The following is a 21,472-nucleotide window of genomic DNA, read 5'->3' on the forward strand; positions in this document are numbered from 1 at the left end:
GCATCTTTCCAATGCATGCTTCTCTTTGCCTACCCTGATGCTACCATCCCAGCAAGACCATAGCCCTCAATCTCATCCATTTTCCACTGCCAACACTGATGCTTTAGAGTACATGTGAGACCCATATTCCTCATCCTAGGGAACTAGAAACTCATGTGGGGTCAGTACGATCTCGGCCCTCTCTCTACATGAAAGTCCCTAAGGGAAGGATGATTGGAGGAAGGGAAAGAATTGTTATCCTTACATGAAAACTACAGGCCTCAAAGACCAACAACTTTATTTCTCAGTCCTCTTCTTATTTTGGTTGGAGAAATGAAGTGAAGATGTCTGTAGCTGCTGTGAATAGTTCATTCCATGATCTGGCTCTAATGAGTAAGCCTGCATGAAAGCCATAATTGAAAATGAAAAACATTATCTTACTCCTCCACCATCCATAATAGATTTCCCTCATCCTGACCTGGTGGCTGGTGCCAATTGCTCTTGCTTCCTTTAATTTAAAATGTGGGTGTGTTAGCCTAGGTTTCCCTCCCAGAAAGCAGAATCTGAGGTAAAGGCTTGCATGCAGGCAGTTTATTTGGGGAAATATGGGACTGAGAAGAGTGAAACAGGTTGGAGGAAAAACCAGTACAATGGAATCTTACTGACTTTGGCAAATGGGGTTCAGTCCTGCTGGGCCCTCTGAGGAGTCATGTAGAACATACCCACAGTAGAAGAGGAGAGGTTCTTCTTGACTCGTTCCCATCCCATATTGGTTAAAGGTTGCCCCATAAGATGTATATTCCCTAGTACTTGCAGGATATACATTCATGAAGCATTAGAGAAGCCCTAGAGCAGAAAGTGAGTGATTTGTGGTTCAAAGGATTAAAGGGTAGGGAGACACCATGTGACGGGAGATACAAGTGATGTTTTGATACTGTATGCCCCCTGCACTATTCAGAAGTGCTCAGGCACTCCATTAAATCCAGTCTGTTACAGAGGCTTCAGGCAGTGACAAGACACAATCTCTACAAAAGTTTTAATACAGAGGAACAAGCTACAGTTTCTGCTGCTGCTTAAAGCCATAATTGATAAACATTGTCTCACTCCTTCACCACCCTTAATAGATCTCCCTGACCCTCAGACTTCAGTGGGTTAAGGTACTTGCTACATCTTCATCCTTGAGGGATCTACAGTAAACCCTCAGTTTATTGTTGAGCCATTATTGCTACAGTTGCTCCTTTGCCCTTACCTTGAACATTGACGCAACAACAGTCACCCTAGTGAAAATGTTCGGTTCCAGTTGTACTTCTTCCTACCCGTTTAGAAGTAGCACTCATAGTGCCTCATGGTAATCAGAATTACGAATATTATCATTTCTTTCTTTGCCTGCTCTTCCACCAGCATAAGGAAACCAAAATGCCGAGATGGTATTTGTAGCTTCAAATTCAGGGGAATCCTGACCCAAAGTGGAATCTTACCCACATTGCTTTCCAGTCCAACCCCAAAACAAGGACTTAACCAAGAGAGCCAGACTGCAGCAATGGGAAACACAAACCCTTCTCTCTGGGAATGATGATGAGAGGGGCCAATACGAGGAACCAAATATTGTAGCTGTTAAGGACAGAGCACTATAAGCTGTTTCACATTCTGAAGGGCAGTGCTCCAACCCTGCAGAATTTTATCCCTGAGCTGGTGCAGTAGCTGAGCCTTTAATAAATAATTCTATTGTTCTATTAAGCTCTCACCTTCTGTGTATGAGAGTATATGGAAAGGACAGTGGATCTTGTGATTTACCTTCCATTGTTGTAATTCCTTTACAATAAGATAGATCCCTGAGTCTGAGGTGTGGGATCTCATTCTGGTAAATCTGGTATTCTCTAAACTCTCAGATGTTGGTGCTGGCAGAAGCCCTTAAGATAGAGAAGGCAATTCAGTATCCAGTAGAGATGTCAATTCCAGCAAAGATAAATTACTGCCCACTCTCAAATCAGGATTCCATGTAATGAACTAGCCACCAGATGGCTAGTGGTCTACTCAGGAGGAGAGGCTATATATCCAGGTTTCAGCATCATTTCTCAACTGCTGACAAGTTAGGCATTCTACAGTGGCAATGGCTAGATCAGCCTTGGTAAAAGAGAGCCTTTTCTGATGTACCCACACATTGCCTTCATGTCTGTCTACATACCTACCACTCTCTTTGTGTACTCTCTATTGTACAAGTTCTGGGGTGGTCCAGGAGATAGACTAGCTGAAATCCTTAGGATAAATCATCCTATCTACCTAGTGCCTCCTAGGCACTAGTGCCTTTGTGCTCCCTAATAAACATTAACGTGAGACAAAGATCCTCCCACTTTGTGTCCAGTCCTCTAGGTCTATCCATATGCCTCTTCTCCAAATTTTCTTTTCTCCACTTTTCCAATCTTACTCCTTCCAAACCCCTGACCAACCAGCCCAGCCATTTGCCACTGTTCAGGAGCCTGTATATATTTATACTACATGCCATTTCTTCCTCCATATAAAGGGAACAACCATGTGTCCTGCTTTTTTCTCTGCCCACTGGGAATATTTCCCTTTACCACTCTCCTTCAGGATTAGCCTTAAATGGGACTACAGTGCAGTAGTGGTCCATTTTCCTCTTGTGACAACAAATGACGCTAATCCATCTCTGAACTAAGGCCAAATTTTTCTTTTTTGTCAGTTGGTTATAGAGAACTATCCCACCACCACCAAGTGAGGCTAGAGATGTAAGTTGAGGAAGTGTCAGTGTAATGTAATGTGTAGTGTGGAAATCTGGCCCATCTGTTCATGTAACTTATGTGCCTTTTGGTCTTGCTTAGGCCTGATACCAAATATTCCATTTCTATCATATAACAGATTGCCATGGCACCTGCTCAACCTTATAACTCAACAAATCTGACTTTGTTCATTTAAAGCAACTCTGATTGCAAAGGTATATTAAAGCAACTCTGATTGCAAAGGTACATGATATCCCATGGTCAGGTCCTTGGGCTTTAATTGGACCACTAGCACACCAGTAGTTGCTTTTCAAACAGCAAGTCATTTTTTTGCCATGGAATGCATAGCCTTGCTTCCAAATATTTGAGATCTGCATTGTAATTCTCTTCTTGGCCTTGCCAGAGATGTCATGCAGCATCCTTGCCTACCACAAATACTTCAAGGTTGATAACATATGCTAGGTCATATGACCTGAGCAGGAAGACAGCTTGGAAGACAGCTTGCACCACAGCCTGCACCTGCTACAGAGACTACTCTTGCTCTGTGTCCCACTCAAAACTATCAGCCTTTCAGATTACCCTATGATTGGGTCTGAGCAGAATTCCCAAATGTAGTATATACTCCCTCCAAAATGTAAAAGCCCTACCAAGTGCTCTGCCTCTTTCTTAGTGCTAAGGAATGTACAGTGCAACAATTTGTCCTTTACCTTTGAGGAGATATCCCAGGAAGCCCCAGACCACTGAATCCATAAAAACTTTTCTAATGTTGACATCCCCTGAATTTTCATGGATTTATCTCCCACCCTTATCTCCCACCCTTTAGTAGGTATATCTTACAAGGTTATCCAGAATACTTGCCACTCCTTGTTCACTAGGTCCGTTAGTATGATGTCATCATACTATGATACCATTCTGGCATGATATCATACTATGATATGCCAGTGGACTGGCATGATAGTCCATGGAATATCAAGGTTCCTGTGGATTCTTTGTGACAGAGAATAGCCTTAGGACATGACAGCAAACGTAGACTGCTGTCCTTCCAACATAAAAACTAACTACTTTTGATCCTTCTTACTAATGGGGATTGAAAAGAATCCATAGGCCAGGTCAGTAATTATATACCAAATGTTAGAGGGTTTGTTGATCTGTTCCAGTGAAGATTCTACATCTTGCACAATAACTAGCTGAAATTAGAGCTACTACTCGAGTTAAGTTTACAGTAATCCACTGATACTCACCACAATACCTCTGATTGTTTTAGGAGGAATACAGATGAATTGAACAGGGATATAATGGAGACCAGCATTTCTGCATTCTGTAATTTTGATGGTGGTGCTAATTTCTGTATCCCATCTTGTGTGTCTGATCTTAGCACCAGTCTCAGTAGCAGTGTCTTCTAGGTTCCCTCCAGAAATCAGAGTCTGAGACAAGGGTTGATTTACAGATTATCTGTTTTAAGGTATGATCCCAGGGAACAGGAATGGGGATGTGAAACAGAGAAAGAGGCCAATCCAAGTGTCTATAATTAAGCTGGTCACTTCTATGAGCAACTGAGGCTTGATCTTGCTGGGGACCCTCTGAAGAGCTGTGGAATTGTCTTCTCAAGGGACTGAAGACGGAAGCATGTATCCACCAGCTCCTGTACCCCATTAGTCAATGGTCGCCCCATGAGCGTTAATCTCTCACACTACCAAGTTACACGCATGTAAATGCCACACAGCAGCATACAAGAAGTCCAGGGTGGAAAGCAAGAGATAAACAGTGCGACTGAAGCAAGGCACTGTCAGGTTACAACTGCATGAAGCCGGTTGCTGTGGCAATGACTAAAGTAAAAAGTGGGCTGAGAAGATATAAGGCTGGGCACAAGACATGGTATTGTTTTGTCTTTCATTTTTGGCCTTGGCTGAATTTCAGGAAAAGTGGGAGAAAGCATATGTGAATTTATGGAGATTGGAAACTATTTTTTATACTGTGTACTTGAGATAAAGACACCACTGACTGCACCAGTAGCCCACTTTATTGCTGTTTCTATTATCATTGCAAAAAGAACCATTGTTTTGATAATACCAAACCACTTAGCCTATCAAACTACTCTGTTTACAGTCTTTCTAAGAGTATTTAGTTGATCTGAACTTATACTCCCAAACTAAATTCCTAGATAAGCTTGGAGACACTCAAATTTTTAATCCAAAGGATTTCTGAAAACTCGAATCCACATATAGATTTATTATTGTTTTCTTTCATACTAGTCCAAATGTAACCGCCTTTAATTTTTTTTACTTACTGCTAGATATTTTGGAACTCTGATTTCTCAGAAGTTCCATTTTGTTAATATTTCATTGTTTCCTTTTTTAGTAAGATTTGGAATTCTATTTTAACTAACCAATTTTTAATGAGAAATTTAGTAGATAATTGTCATCTTGAACTCTGGGGTTGTAAAATGGAACATAGTTTTTTGTTATATTAAGAAAAAGTCCTTAATATATTTCCTGTGAGCTGTGCAATCTTTTTATACACTTGTGTGATTTTTAAAAATTACATGTTTAATTTAGTAATATAAAATATGAAACCTACTTAGGGGTAAAGTTCATCCATATTTTTCTATGGATAAAAAAATTGTTTAAGCAGTCATTCATAGAAAAGGTCCTTACAGACATAATTACAGAATTGAAAGAACAGGTTCACAATTGCATTTCACAATATTTCATGTAGAGGGCAGCAGAGAACTTAGATTTTGTTTTCCCTTTGCTCATAATATGGCTTTCCTAGCCTAATTTGCAATTGCTTTCTATTATTCCAGACAAAGGTAATAAAAAAATAATATCTAGACCAAAAAAAGCAATGATTACTTTATGCTCTAAATTCACTTCTAAATTCCAGACAGTTTTTAACATTAAAAGAAGCTTTACAATGTTGTCTTTCTCTTTACTTTATTCATATTGTAGAGAAGAAAGCATTAAAGCTTCCACACAAGCTGAAGAACAAAGTCTGTAACTAAACTGATCTTTGGGAGACAGTAATTCTTTTACCAAAAACTAGATGTCTTTTATAAAGCTGCATTATTATTTTTAGATAACCCACTTAAGTTTTTAAGTTGATGAATTCTAAATCTTCTACACAAAGAAAAGACACTTAACCAACCTGTGCCCAATTATGCCATTTGTAGTAAGTCATATAAATATGATAATTAAAGCACTAACATCACTTGAAATAGTATTTCTTTGAAAGTTTAACAATGTGAACAATTTTATTACTATATTTTAAGTTACCGTACCTTGATACAAAACACCTATAAGGCAACTAATCTCTCAACCTTCTTTATGGTTTTCTTCTCTGTTAAGTATTGACAGTTATTTAGTGATTACTAGCTTAGGACTCAGGAGACAGATTTTATACCTAGTCTGCTACTAACTCACTGAATGACATTAACAGTTTTACTGAGCACTTACTATTATATACCAGTATATACCAGAACATATATCATCTTATTTGGAACGTGTGTTGTAATAGGAGTTGAGCAGATCAGATTCAAGTCTCTATTTAGTCAATGATTAACCATGCAACTTTGGATAAGTTTCTTCAATTCTCTAAGCCCCCGTTTCCTCCCTCCATAAAATGAAGTTATATGTACCATATAGTGTTGATTAAATAAGATAATATGCATAAATCTCTTAGCACAGAGTAGGAACTCATTTTTCTCTTCTATTTTTCACCACCATCCTTCAAGAAAACCAAGGAGGGTGGGTTCATGATCGCAAAGGACCATTTCATTTTATGAAACAGTGCTAAATGTTCTGATTCTATGGAACATTGATTGTAAAGGCTCCTGATTCTTTCAGAGTGCCAGTTGCACATTCACCTGTTCATTGTTCCTTCTTTAGATTCATCTACAGTTGTCTCAATTATATTTATACCACAAACCTGATTATTCAAAATGAAACTAAGATTTTAATGTGGATAAGCTGGGATTTTTGTGGCCTAGCTATCACCTGTAGGCCCTATTAGGCTCATGTAAGCTTTCTATTTTTACATATAAAAACACCTACCTTTACCTCTTGGGTCCTCAGTTAAAGGAAAGAAATAAAAGATGTCCCGTCTCGTTATTTTGGCCTTATTTCTATCAGAACTAAAGGGAAAACACAGTATTGAGAAAGATGTTGGGTAAGAGACCCATACGAACTCCCTAGCAGCTTCTTTCTTAATTCTCACAGAACTTTATTCTCTTATGAAACAAAGTGGTCATAAAGTATTGACTGACTTACACCATTTTTTAAAAAAACTAACTGAATCAGACTATATTCTGAGTTTTAACTCAGGATCTTCTTATTAGCTCTGAGAACTTAGGCAGATTGCTTTTTTTACCTATAAAATTAGGCAATTGGATCCATGATCTCTTAAGGTGCTTCCACTTTAATACTATATAAAAACATCTTTTATAATCGACCACTCTTAAGGCCAACCACATCACACATATCACCCAGGTGTGATTAGGTAATAGAGGACAGATGAAGAAATGTAAGCAATCTCCATTACTTAAAAATAAATTTTAAAAAATACTCTCATAGCAGACAGATGAATTAAAATAATTGTATATACAAAGCACGTTGGTGGCTAAGGAAGGGCAGAATTGATCCTTCCTGCAAGTAACACTACATTGTCTTGCATACCTCCATGAATTATACTTTAGAGATTATTTTTCATTATACATTCTGCACCCACTAATTCTTATTCTGCTGTATTCACTCTTCAATCTCTGCAGTTTACCTTCTGTCTTTATTCCACTGAACTTGCACACGTGAGGTCACCATTAACCTAATCCTTCTTACTGATCCTTGTACAGAATTCTTTCTCTTGGCATTCCTCCAAAGTTAGATCCTTGGACCCCTGTTCCTTTTGTCCAGATTTTCTCTTCCTGGCATCTCATTCATGCCCAAAGCTTCACCTCTGACCTCTGGGTGGCTAACTCTGCTCTAAATCTACCCCTGGTATTACTTCCAGATCCCGGTCCAACATTTCAGACTAATAGCTGTATATTTTCATTTGCTTGTTCTTCTACCATCTAAGGCACAATAGATGTAAAATGAAACTCAGAATTTTGTTTCAAACTTGGTTCTTCCTTATTTTTCTTTTTTTATCATGTATCCCTCCTAGCTTTAAAATCTTTGGCTTCTTGAATGTATTTTCTCTTGCGTATATTCTTTTTCTTTCCCGCTGTCCCTACCTTGGGCAAAGTTCTTGATGTCCAATTAAGATTTTTGCATTATCTTTCCAACCTACCTTAAACACCAACCACTTACATCTTCTTACAACATAGATTCCATTGTCTCCCTCACCTGCACAATAAAACTGCTTGTTTTTAACCACAGCTTGCAACCTCACAGAGTTCACTTCTTCATCCTCCTTTGGTCAAGCCCTGCACTTTTCCCTTGCTTAAATCTATGAAAAACAATAAATGCCCTATAAGGCACCACTAAAATAACATCTTGTCACCTCTTCCTACTGTCTTTCCTAACCACATCTTAGCCTGGAAGACCACCAAAAGTGGTCTTCCTTCTTGGAACTCCTGTAGCACTTACTATACAACTTATTTTGGAATTTTCAAAAGCTGTCTTGTATTAGTCATTTCTTCATGTTGCCTGACTTTCACAATGGCCTGTTAACACTTTAGGACCAGATATGAAACCGCCTGTTTTTTTTTGTATCATCCACAGTATCTAGAATTAGTGCCTTTTACATAGAAGATTTCTCTGCTCCTAATAAATCCTTAGAATTGTTTTTGCAAATTATTATGACTTTGTCAAGATTACGTAAAAATCAGTTAACTAGAAGAAGACCCTAATCCATTTTTAGAACAGAAATCACCTTTTGTGTATTTTTATAACATTGGTACACAGATAATAATTTTTAAAAACATACAGAAAAAATCTGTCTTTAAGTCCAAGAAATACTTCATAATCTGAAGTAGCCAAATTATACTCTACCTATAACCCTATGGGAGATTTACTTCAGGAGTAGAGTGATCTGAAGTGTACCTACTGTATTTTCCTGCTAGTCATAAGAAAACATGATGGGGAACCATTTTATAAAGACTTAGATAATTTGACAATTGTGAATATGCTTGCACTTAGTAAAATAAAAGCAAGTTCCCGGATAATTAGGTTTTTCTTCACTATATGCAGATATTTAACTCCAAATTACTGTTTTCTTACTTGAAGTTGACAAGTTGTCCATAATAAATTCCTCCTTAGGTAAAAGAGTTTAATTAGAAAAAGTATCCCTGTCTGTGACAATGTACTAGATTAGATAACCTAGATAAGCAATTAGTTCTCCTTTGGGTATGTTCTTTTAAATTAGGAAGAGAAGTTTCTTCCTTACCTTTTAACCCAGCTTTATTTCCCCTTCTCTTATTATAAAAATTTCAAACCTATGGATAAAAGAGTTTTCTCTCCCACAGTGAAAAACAGAGAAGCCTAGGTGTGCTGCAGCTGGCAGTTTACCAAAGTCACGTGAGGCCTTGGGTGCACGCCCAGTAAAGCATAGTTCGAGGTTTAGGCCCCGCCCACAGAGCCTTGAGGTCTGCGTGCTTCTTACTCCAGCTAGCAGAAGCAATTAGCTCCACCAGAAGGAAGAGACATGGGCAAATGGCTGCCAAGGGTGACTGAGCACTTAGAAGAAAAGCCCGTGTGATTCTGAGGCGATTGGTTGTAGGGCTGACTCGGATGTGGATTAATTTGAAAGATTTTAAGGGATATTTGGTAAAGCATGGTGGCGCATGATGAGATTGGAGGTCTCCTACCTATTAAAAGGACTATTCGAGTCCTAGATGTTAACAATCAGTCCTTCAGAGAACAAGAGGTAAGACTTTAAAAGAAAAATTAGGTAAAAGGAATGTTTTCTAACTCCATGGAACTTTAAAATTTTTTAACAATTTCTAAGTTTAATTTTAAACTTACTTTTGATCTAGCAATTCAGATATGATTACTGAGTGTTAGATTGTATGACTGATTATATGCAAGTTTGAAATGTGTTCAGGAACTAAAGTGGAAGTTTAAATAGATAGGTTTATACATAGCATAGCTTGAGTACACAAATTTTTATGCAAAAACTAAAAGGTTTTAAATGTATATGCTACCCAATTTGGGTACATTTGTTACGTTTTTGATACTTAATATAGTCTTTTTTTTTTAAGACTTGCATTTATATAAGTACTTATATAGTCTTAGGAACTGCCTTATAGAGTAAGAGGAAAAATAAGAATCCTTTCCTTGAAAGTTAATGCTGGTGAATAAGTTGCAACTCAAGTACTGTCTGACCCAGTGTGCATTTTTATTTTTTCTTTCCCACATTTAATAAGTTGTGTACCATTTTTTTTCTCCAAAAAAAAGAGAGCGATGTTAAGATATTTGAGCCAGTGAGTCGTTGTAAAGATACTTTTGCCTCCCTTGCTTTAACCGTGGTTTTGAAATCTTTGTGAACATTTTATCAAAATAATTCAAATGATTTTTATACAATTTTATGTAATCTTGACAGTTGATTTAATACTATATGCTATTAATTTGTGCTATATACTGCAATATATTTACTATATAGTATATACTATATTATCACTTATATTTTAGAAATAGTATCTCTGTATTCAATTGACTGTACACCTCTTGATTTTGGTGATGGTTTCACAGGTATATACGTATGTCAAAACTTATCTCATTTTACATTTTAAATATGTCCAGTTTTGTTTTTTGTTTTTTTTTATGTCAATGATAGCTCAGTAAGGCTGTTTATCATACATATACACACACTTTTTGGTAGTTAAAATAGCTGCCATTTTTAGGAGGCAAGCTTTTATTTGTTGTGGTTTGGTTTTTTTTTTTTTGGTTTTTTGTATGTTCCAGTTCTCATCAAGTGTTTATATTAAGCATTTCCTTTCAGCAATGCAGGTCAAATACATGACTGTCACTGTAAATACTGAACCTGATAATTTTCTTTTGGACCATCAAGAGCTAGTCTTTTTTGTTTGGTATCAGCCATGAGCCAGGTTTCAGGCACACTTTTATTCGAAAGATTAAAAACACAAGGAATGTTTTGAGTATCTCTGTTATTCTTCCTACTAAGCAAAAAGGGAAAAACTACGTGATCATAGCTCATTTTTATCTTTTTAAAAATCTTATTTTCATTATTTTTATTTTGAAATTCTTGCCATAGAGGAGAAAAGGTGAATGTCTTGATTCAATAAACTGTAGAAGACCCTCCTAAAATATGTCCTCTTAAATGACATCATTATTAGAAGGAAAACCCTTTTTCTAAAAAAAAAAGCTGAGTTCACTGCAGGATTTTTCCATGTTATTGCATTTATATGCAAGGTACATCCTGATAAAAGATTTTAAATTGATTTTAACAATTTTCCATTTATAAATGTCCAGAAAGTATTTTCAGGTATAAAATCGGAACTACACATGGATTGTTTTAATTAGTTAATTAATTAAAAGCCCAATCTGAAGGTAGATTTCCTATATAGTGCACGATTGCCTAGCTAAATGAGGTCATCTGATTAAAAGTTAACCTAAATAAACAACATAAATTTACGTTACAGGGTGTTGGACCTCTCCCCCCACCCTCCCCACAAGTGAACTTTAGTCCTGGTGAAAAATTACCTATAGTTAGAAATTTCCTTGAGCATGTAAAACTTGTTGGTATCCTTTGTTATTTTCATAAATTTTCAGGTTGTCTTTTAAGGACTGGGTATAGTTTCAATATCTGTGTCTATTCTTTAAGCTTTTTGTAGTCAGCATAGTACTGTTTACAGCACTCCAAAACATCCATAAACAATAACAACAATAGCAGCCAAATCATTATATAGGTCTTACTTTTGATGGTAGTAGGATAGGTATAGTCCCTGCTCCTCTTTTCCTTCCTCACCTCCAAATATTGGACCTGCATGTGTGTGTGTGTGTGTGTGTGTGTGGTGTGTTGTGTGTTGTGTGAAGTTCCAGTTCTCCATAAACATTGTTTTAGAAATATGCTTTGTGACAATGCAAATGTTTAGGTTCTTAATAACCAAACCCAAACCAATATAAGGTGGTTCAGTTGGACTTCTAAAGAAAAACTACTTTGGTTGTAGTTAACATGGGCCAAATTTTATCCTGTATTTCAAGGGAGAAAGTTTTATACCAATCTTAAAGGTGATCCATGAATATACCTAATCCATATCACTTTTCCACATATGTTTTCTGTGATTTTTTTTTTCCAAATAGTATCCGTATCCTGAAATTAGTAGTAACTATGCTATAAGTCATATTCAATATTATGCCTTTACATTTCCCTCATATTTTTCAAGTTATTTTATTGTTTAAAAGTATTCATACTTTTGAAATATAAATGCTAAAAGTTTGTATTCTTTCTGCCAAATATTCTTCTAATGTTCCCTTTTAGTAGGGTAAGAAAGTTACTATGGGATCCCTAAAAGCATGTGGGAAAAGTGCAAGGTCCCCTCCACTCCCAATACTTCCTAATTTAGTACCACACTTTCTTACCAGGGCATTTTTTTAACTAGTAAACTCTTAAATATTCTTTTTGGAGAAGGTAGATTTAGATGAGTTTCTGGAGGACTTCAGATAGCATTTAACCACCAAATATTGCTTAGCTTAATGTACTGTTGCCTTTAAGAAACGGCATAAACAAAATCCATATTAGTTTCAGAAAAATGCTTTTAGAAATATTTACATTTAGTTAATGATCTAAATCCAGTCTAATTCTGTAGATTTAATTTTAGGTATCACATAATTTTCAGTTGTCAGGGAATTAGTAGTTACACAGGAACTGATTCTGTAAAGATAAGAATTATCATTAATTTGATTTTATATTAAAAAATAATAAAGTATATATAAAATACTGAAAATTCCTTTCAAATTCACTGGGAGGAACACTTTTAAATTGAAATTAAATATTTTGTAATTTACTGAGAAGTCAGATTTCTTACCCTTTAAACAAGGAAGAGGAGTTGACCTCTGTTTCTAAAAAGAGGAACAGAACTTTTTGACAACTGCTTTGTTTCTAGTTAATGTTGGCATATCTGACTTTGTGAGGTAATTATATCTCCATTCAAACAGAAGACTCTTTGTACTGTCTTTACTAAACAGAAAGGAATGCTTATACAGGACCTTCTGCACATGCATGTGTCACTTCAGTCTTGCACAGATGGATATTGTAAAGGCATTCACATATGTCCTTGGCCACAGAGTGACCAGAAATCTTGAAGGTTTCTTTTTCAGTTCATTTACCATTTGGAGAGTAGAGGCTTTATAGTCAAGGTTTTACTTTGGAGTTAATTTGGCGAGTGGGGGAAGGTAGAAAGGGTCTAAAACTACCTCTTCAGGCCTTCAAAGTTCTGAATTCTCTTTGGTTATGTACAAACTTTACTTAATATAGTCATTCACATTCCTTTCATATACACACATACACACACGTTTAGAAACTTTGGTAAATCTGCGTTTTGCTTCTTTGGCTATCTGAATTAAGTTTCTTTCTTTCCAAAGAATTTTAACTCTTTCTGCCACTTTATTCTTAAGTTATTCTAAGGGTATTATTTGTATTCAATTTCCTTATTCCTTGTTTAATATCTGACATTAAACATTTGATTATCTTGGTTGTTTTTCTTTTAAAAGGTCAATTTTTATGTGAATTTAGCCATATCAAAAAATTTTTAGAAATAATTGTTGCTTGTATTTTTAGCTGTTATTTTTATTTTCATCATAATATTACAAGCACTTTTTTTTTCTTTAATGCAGTTTTATTAAGATACATTCACACACTATTCTATTATTTTTATGTGGTAGTTTTTTTATAATTTTTAATATATGTCCTTCCAAATTCTCATCAAAATTATTTTGACAAGTATGCCACAATTGTCAGAAGCACCAAATACAAATAGGTAATTATACTCTATAGACATTTAAAAGGATAGGCCTGTTTTCTGATCTGGCATTCTTAATTGCAACAACTATACAAGTCACCTAATGGTATGCCTTCATTTCTCCTACCAGTAAAGTTAGAATAATGCAATTTGTGTGAAGTTTTAAGATCTTTAAATGATAAAAGATGGTTGCTGTGTTATTATTTTAAAAGCAATACATGCAGAATAATAAGTATTTCTTCTGGAATTATGTATATTTTTCCTTCAAGTTAATAAATTAAATACATGAGAGAGGTTCTAATTATTTATAAATCCTAGTGTTTAAAAATATATACATATCCCTAAGAAAGAATGTTAGTAAGAGCTACAGCTAACTATATGCCAAGCACTGTTCTGAACCCTTTAAATGTGTCTCGTTTAATCTTCTCAACAGCTTTATAAGGGAAGTTTTATTATTAATGCCATTTTACAGATAAAAAAGCTGAGGCCAAGGGTGTACCCTAGCAAGTGCTAGAAACAAGATTTGAGCCGAGTTATCCTGATTCCAGAGCCGAAGTGTGCTCTTAACCACTGAACTCTCCTGCCTTTACATTAACACCTTCAATGACAGGGACTTCACTGCCTTCCAAGTTCCCATTCAGTGTCACACATCTTTATTTAAAAGTTATGAAAGTATTTGAGAATGAAATGATATGATGTCTGGGATTTGCTCTAAAATATTCCAGTAGGGGTAGAGATAAAACAAATTGTTACTGAACACTGTTGAAGCTGAGTGATGAGTACATGGAATCCATTTTGTCATTCTTTACTTTTACGTATGTTTGGAATTTTTCATAATAAAAAGGAGTTGTTTTTAAAAAAAAAAGTTATTCTGTATATTAAACTAAAAAAACTTTTATAGGGTTTCAGAATCAAATTTCTTTGCTTTAATTTTAGCTTTTCTCCTGTCTAATGGTAATATTTTTATGTTCCCAAAGTGATGTTCAGATATTTGACTGCCCTTTCTAATATTTATTTTTTAATAAATTGCTGCTACTCAATAATGTTCTTACTATTTTAACAATGAAGAACAGCATTCATTTTCAGAGTTCCATGTTTCTATATTTTATGATATGCAAAATATTATTGTTTTGAGATGGTTTAACTTTGTCCAAACTTGTTTGAAATCATTGAGCCCAAGCACACATTTAGTATAACCTGTTTTTGTTTTTATAGGAGCCAAGCAATAAAAGAGTTCGACCTCTAGGTCGGGTCACATCCTTAGCAAATTTAATCTCTCCAGTAAGAAATGGAGCAGTCAGACGCTTTGGTCAAACAATACAGGTAAGGGGGGAAAAATGGGGATGCCTAACATAGTGAGGGACCTTGTATAGAAATATAAAATTCTTATCTTTCATTGAATTGCTATACAAACAGGTTTGCACTATTGTACTTAAACATAAGTTTTCTTTTTGAAATATGCTGATAAGGAATATTGTTACCAGAATAATATCGTATAACTACATTTTATTAATTTGCATCTGGATAAGTGTTTTTGAGTGATAGATTGGAGTTTGGGATAAATGATGTTTTTATGCATTGAGAAATTCTCAGAACTTTGTTTTCAATTTGTCTGTCATAATTGCTGTATCTTCCAAACCTTATGTTCTCTTTTGTTTTCTTCTTTTATTAAAAAGTCATTTACCCTCCGTGGTGACAACAGATCTCCAGCTTCTGTCCAGAAATCATATAGCAGATCAACAGTCCCAACACCCACCAAAAGAAGAAATAGTGTACTATGGTCAGAGATGTTAGATGTCAATATGAAGGAGTCTTTAACAACCAGAGAAATCAAACGTCAGGAGGTATGCTGACTGGCATTTGGTATCAAGACCCTATTTACTGGGTTATACTGAAAAAAAAAAAAAAAAGTCCCTGTTTTTTAAATATATTTTGCTAGAAGATCAGCAAACTAATGCCTTTGGCAAAATTGGCCGTATTTTTGTATTTGAACAATGATGCATGGCACATGCTGAGCAATACTTAATCAAATTAAACAACTCTAATGAGGTAAAATTACAAAACATCTGGCAGCCTCTTATGTGAGAGTCTACATTGAATTAGAATTTTCAGACTGAGTCACTTTAAAAAGCACTATTTAAAACATCAATTAAATAATGTAAATATCAGTTTATATAATTTTCCTTTCTCAAAGGATCTAAGATGTTTGCTGAATTTTTTTTTTTTTTTTTTTTTTTTAGGCAATATATGAAATGTCCCGAGGTGAAAAAGATTTAATTGAGGATCTCAAGCTTGCAAGAAAGGTCAGTGAATAACATTTTGCTTTTCATTTGCTCTAGTTTTTAAAAAATACATTTAATAAATTCTAAAGGGTAGTTTTCTTGTCTTTAGAAGTAGAAAATACCTACTGATGAATATTTTTTACATGAGGTTTAGATCTCTTCTGAGTGTTAGTAAAAGAGTCTATTGGGAATTAATGTATACTTTACTTTTTTTTATGTGTAGCAAACAAAATCCGTGCTAGCTTTTATATAATTAGTCATGTTTGCTTTCAAATATAGATCACTCATCAAGTTTTATTCATTTGATTTCTTTGTGTGACACATTTTTCCTCCCCTGATAGGCCTACCATGACCCCATGTTAAAGTTGTCTATTATGTCAGAAGAGGAGCTCACACATATATTTGGTGATTTGGACGCTTACATACCTTTACATGAAGGTTAGAAATGCTCCTTTTCCTTATTTTCTGAAGAGCCATAACACAAGTAATTTTAAATCTAAACTTTTGGTGTTTCTGCTTTCTTCAGATTTGTTGGCAAGAATAGGAGAAGCAACCAAGCCTGATGGAACAGTAGAGCAGATTGGTCATATTCTTGTGAACTGGGTAGGTAGCAAGTTGTTTACTCTAGACAGTTTTTTACAGACATATCATACTTTTGATTTGTGGTGAATATCAGAACAATTTGATAAACTAAATTCTACAAACCCACAAATTTATATAGCTATAAGAAGTTGTTACAGTCTCTGTTTAAAAAAAAATAAAAAAAAAAAAACAAACTTAGTATGTGATCAATGTGGTTTTATTTGTTTTACAAATATGTTCCTCCCTGGACAGAATTCCTACATTTTATGCCATTAATTGTCTGTTTGACCTTGAGTGTCTACCAGATGCACTGTTCTAAGGGCAGGGGATTCAGTGATGAAAGACAGGCCTTTGGTGTTTATAATCTAATCAGAGAGCTATTCAAATAAATAAGCAGTCTTGAGGTTGGCAATGGATATGATAGAGGAACGTTCAGATGTTATAGGACTGTAGAAACTAGCATCTAACTGAGTTAAAGTCATAAGTCTTTAGTTGGATTTAGCCAAGTACAAAATTGAAAAAGGGCATTCTGATGCTGCCCCAGAATACTAGCCTACTCCCATTGTCACATGCATGGAAATTTTCAGAGCTTGCTATAAAACTCTCAAGAATAGTTAGGAGTTTTGTGTTTCATGTTCACAGGCTTATTCATGGAGTAGGAGTAGTAAATCATGATAGAAACTCATCATACTTTGTTTCCTTTTATTACTCTTCAGTTGCCAGGCTTGAATGCCTACAGAGGCTATTGTAGTAACCAGTTGGCAGCCAAAGCTCTTCTTGATCAAAAGAAACAAGATCCAAGAGTCCAAGACTTCCTTCAGCGATGTCTTGAGTCTCCTTTCAGTCGAAAACTAGATCTTTGGAGCTTCCTAGATATTCCTCGAAGTCGCCTAGTCAAGTACCCTTTACTGTTAAAAGAAATTCTTAGACACACTCCAAAAGACCACCCTGATGTTCAGCTTCTGGAGGAAGCTGTAAGTAGTTCAATGAATGATTCTTATATTTTTTAAGTTTGTATGTTAGGTTACCTTAGAAAGGTATAAAATGATGCTCTTCAAATCTTACATACATTAAGTCAGCATACTGAAGAGGTGTTTTTTTTTTTTTTTTTTTAATATTTTAAGCAATAAAGAGATGTAAGAGTGTTGTATTTAAGACATTTTTATATTTATGTTTTGATCAAGAGGTTGCGTTCTAATCTGGTCTTTCCGCAGCCTAGTTGTGTGATTCTGAGCAAATCACCCAGTTTTGCTGGGGTTGTTTCTTCATCTGTAAAATGAAGGGAGTGACTGAATTAACTGATCTCTAGAGTTCCTCCAAGCTTTAAAATTCTGTAATTTAAATGTGAAGCTTCTCCCCTGTAGGGAAGCAGGCTTAGTTAATATCCTGAAGTTGCTTCATCATTTTTTGACAATTTTTAGGTATTGATAATACAAGGAGTTCTCTCTGATATAAACTTGAAGAAAGGTGAATCAGAATGCCAGTATTACATTGACAAACTGGAGTATCTGGATGAAAAGCAGAAGGATCCTAGAATTGAAGCAAGCAAAGTATTACTTTGCCATGGGGAATTGAAGAATAAGAGCGGACATGTAAGTGTATTTGAATACTAATGGGAAGTAAGCTGTTACTTTTCCTTTTGCCACATTGTTTAATTTCTTCCACATAAAAGTATATATAAAGCAGGCTTATGAAATAAATTCACCACATAGTGAAATAAGGTTACCTTTTTTTGTTTTATGTTACCAATTTTGATAAAGGAAACTTCGGTTTTCATAGCTACAGAATAAATAAGATGACTTAAATGCCTCAGTAAACAATTGGGATATTTTTACTTTTTAGTTTTGAAGCGTAAGTCAATTATTTGGCTATTGGTTCCTTTCTAAATGAAATATTAGTTCCATAATGCAAAGTATATCCTTCAAAAATTTATTTTGAAGAATCTACTTTCTAGTGATGGAAGCAGATTTTAGCACTACTATACAAATTGCTGAAGCAGATTGAGTGAAAGCAAATTGATTTTTAAAAATCTTAATTACAAAAGTACCTGCCAGAACTAAGTGTAATTATGGAGAATGGTATTTTTATTTCATTTTCAGCTTTTCAAAAGCCCAATTTATAACTTGGGTTTATTTGGGAAAAGTTGGAATTTGACATCTCTGTTTCCATCGTTGAGGCCTAATTGGTCTACAAAGGCTTAAATTTGTTTTGGATGAAATAGAACCATTAACAGTTTAGGGGCTTACATTTTAAATCCCTACTTGCTTAGAAAACTGCAGTATACAATATACTGGTGTTTCAAGTTTTGTTACTACTGATAGGTCTTTGTGATGTGTAATATTTACTTAGCTGTTGCTTAATCTAATGTTACACACCAGTTGTTTAAAAAAGAAGTTTTACAAAGTCTGAGATTAGAAAAACTTTCCAAATAGGACATGCATAGTCTGGAAATCACTGTCTTTATGAGATTATCTGTAAGTAACACTTCAGTAAATACTTACAAAATTAATAATAATGTCAACTCAAGTTATTTTAAAAATCTATTTTAGTTATTTAAAATCACAAAGTTCCATACTTAGAAAGCTTTTGTTTCCTGTTTCCAGAAACTTTACATTTTCCTGTTTCAAGACATCTTGGTTTTGACTCGGCCTGTTACACGGAATGAGCGTCACTCTTACCAAGTTTACCGGCAGCCAATCCCAATCCAAGAGCTGGTCTTAGAAGACCTGCAGGATGGAGATGTGAGAATGGGAGGATCCTTTCGAGGGGCTTTCAGCAACTCAGATAAAGGTAAAAATTAAAGCTTTGATACAGTTTAAATAAAGAAGTTCAGAGCCTAAGTGATTTTAGTTTTAACCTTTAAGAATTCTGTCCCTACACAGATAATTAAAAATAAAATACATTCCATTGTCCTATACTTGTTATACTCACTAGCAGGTGTATCTGAAAAGTAATGTATGGACTTAATTTAGTATATCCGCCTGATAGATTTTCATGTTATACAAATACCAGCACCCATATTAAGACTGTACAACCACTTTAGAATAAGCTATTTTTAAAACTTTTGTTTTGAAAAATCTGATTTCCTTTTTTTTCTATTTGTATGTCTCCAGCTAAAAATATCTTTAGAGTTCGCTTCCAAGACCCCTCTCCAGGCCAGTCTCACACTCTACAAGCCAATGATGTGTTCCATAAGCAGCAGTGGTTCAATTGCATTCGAACCGCTATTGCCCCTTTCCAGCAGGCCACCAGTCCCACAGAGCTTAAGGATTTGCCAGAGCTCAATGAAGAGTGCGAAGAGAACAACCCCTCTGCATCAAACATCAAAGCCCAGAGAAGGGCATCAACAGTTTCTAGTGTTATTCAGGTAGAAGTTGATGACAGTGCTTCAGAATATAGTTCCAGTGTACACACAAAAGAAGACACCAAGACTATAAAAGCACACCGAACACAGTCTGGGTTCCGAAAAGCAAGGGACAAAGCCCAGTTAAGTGGCAAACGGAAAGAGACTTTGGTATAAAGAAAGCTCTGTATATTAACTGGTGGAGAGACTGTTAATTTATAAATGTGTACAGTTTTTTTTTCCTTGTAATATGAGCATGGGAGCATTGTAGGGTTACTTTATACCAATCTTAACATCATTTTCTATGGTTTTTTGGTTGTTGATGGGTTGGTGTTTTTTTGTTTGTTTTTTGTTTTGTTTGTTTTTTTTCCAATGGCAGCTAAAGGTATACAGATTACTGTTAATTTACAGTCTATTTTTTTTTAGGATATATTTTCTGGGTTCATTTAGAACATGCAAGCCTGGTATTTTTAATCAAATGAAATATTTATGAAATAAATTTTCTCCTAATTTTGGACCCATCACGATTTTCCAGTAGCAACCAATTGTGATATTTACAGTATTTTCCAAAGCTTAGAATTTTGCAAATACTGGTATTTTACCAGTGTTTCTTTGGTAACTCTTGTATGCAGAATTTGAAATTGTAACATTGACACCTAAAATCTACATGGAATATACACATGTAGTATTTAAAAATTTACGTTGGAACATAATTTCCTTGGAAAAACCATACAATTTAAAAATTCTTCCATTTTATCAACTGGAATGCTTTATATTAGCTTTTCACTGCATATATCTCATTTCATCCATTTAACCTCCCAATTATTTAATTTTTTATTATTGTAAAGTAGTTTTTAGTATTTGCTTTTATTTTTTTTACTTTGATACCTTTTCAAATTGGCATGTCTAAAATATTTTTCTTCGTTGATTAAAAATTGTGTGTGTATGTGTATATATATATATTTTTTTTTCCCCACCTTAAATCATATTAACTTTACCAAGTGAAACCAAGCCATACTATTTTTGAGCCAATTAAGAAAATTGCCGTTTTTAAAATGTAGCATTTTGGGGTAGTGAACACACATGAAATGACTTAGTTTCTAAACTACTGAAAGAAAACCACCTTAAGAATTTTGTTGAAAGTTTTGGCATCTGAAAAGCAAGAGGGAAGGCAAATTGACTGGCAATAAGTTTTTTTTAAAAAAAAAAAAAGAAGGAAAAAGGGAGTAGCTTTGTCTTAAAGTAAAAATGTCTGGTTGTGCCAGAATGAAAGAAGATAGTAAAAGCTAACTTGAGGGTGTATAGTAAGTTGTAGAAGGCTTGAGAGGAAGTGAACTTTATTTGCCTAGGTTTGTAATACCTGCAAATAATGAGCTTGAAAAAGAAAAAATGAAGTGTGTTGAAAATTTGACAATATTACATCATTTTGGTGGATTTATTCATAAGATGGAAAAAAGACTGGTGAATCTTTTACTGCAAAATGTTACATGGGAAATATACACAAAGTAAAATTAGAATTTAATTTCTCTCTGTTAAAAATATTAACAGTGAGTTCACAGTCTTTAAAAGAGGGGAAATGGGGATGTCTGGACCAAAATCCCCAAGTCATGGCATGTTTATAATGATGATCAATCCAAGT

The 21,472-nt window shown here is 34.9% G+C and overlaps 1 protein-coding gene across 2 annotated transcripts in view; it reads left to right on the top strand.

The window, feature by feature from the left end:
* The window catches only part of NET1 (neuroepithelial cell transforming 1), a 93,019-nt gene extending 71,991 nt beyond the window's left edge, over nucleotides 1-21,028 (top strand). The window contains exons 1-10 of one of the 2 annotated variants that reach the window (XM_037846949.1): nucleotides 9,480-9,572; nucleotides 14,842-14,949; nucleotides 15,303-15,470; nucleotides 15,867-15,929; nucleotides 16,250-16,346; nucleotides 16,435-16,511; nucleotides 17,207-17,464; nucleotides 17,912-18,082; nucleotides 19,094-19,280; nucleotides 19,604-21,028. In XM_037846949.1, the coding sequence (XP_037702877.1) occupies nucleotides 9,480-9,572; nucleotides 14,842-14,949; nucleotides 15,303-15,470; nucleotides 15,867-15,929; nucleotides 16,250-16,346; nucleotides 16,435-16,511; nucleotides 17,207-17,464; nucleotides 17,912-18,082; nucleotides 19,094-19,280; nucleotides 19,604-20,010 (1,629 nt within the window). In that variant the 3' untranslated portion in view covers nucleotides 20,011-21,028. Of the gene's footprint in view, nucleotides 1-9,479; nucleotides 9,573-14,841; nucleotides 14,950-15,302; nucleotides 15,471-15,866; nucleotides 15,930-16,249; nucleotides 16,347-16,434; nucleotides 16,512-17,206; nucleotides 17,465-17,911; nucleotides 18,083-19,093; nucleotides 19,281-19,603 lie in introns of those variants that run through there. The other variant, XM_037846951.1, reaches the window with a different exon arrangement.
* The last annotated feature ends 444 nt before the right edge of the window (nucleotides 21,029-21,472 follow it).

Source organism: Choloepus didactylus, chromosome 8, assembly GCF_015220235.1.
Source record: "Choloepus didactylus isolate mChoDid1 chromosome 8, mChoDid1.pri, whole genome shotgun sequence".
Classification (NCBI taxonomy): domain Eukaryota; kingdom Metazoa; phylum Chordata; class Mammalia; order Pilosa; family Megalonychidae; genus Choloepus; species Choloepus didactylus.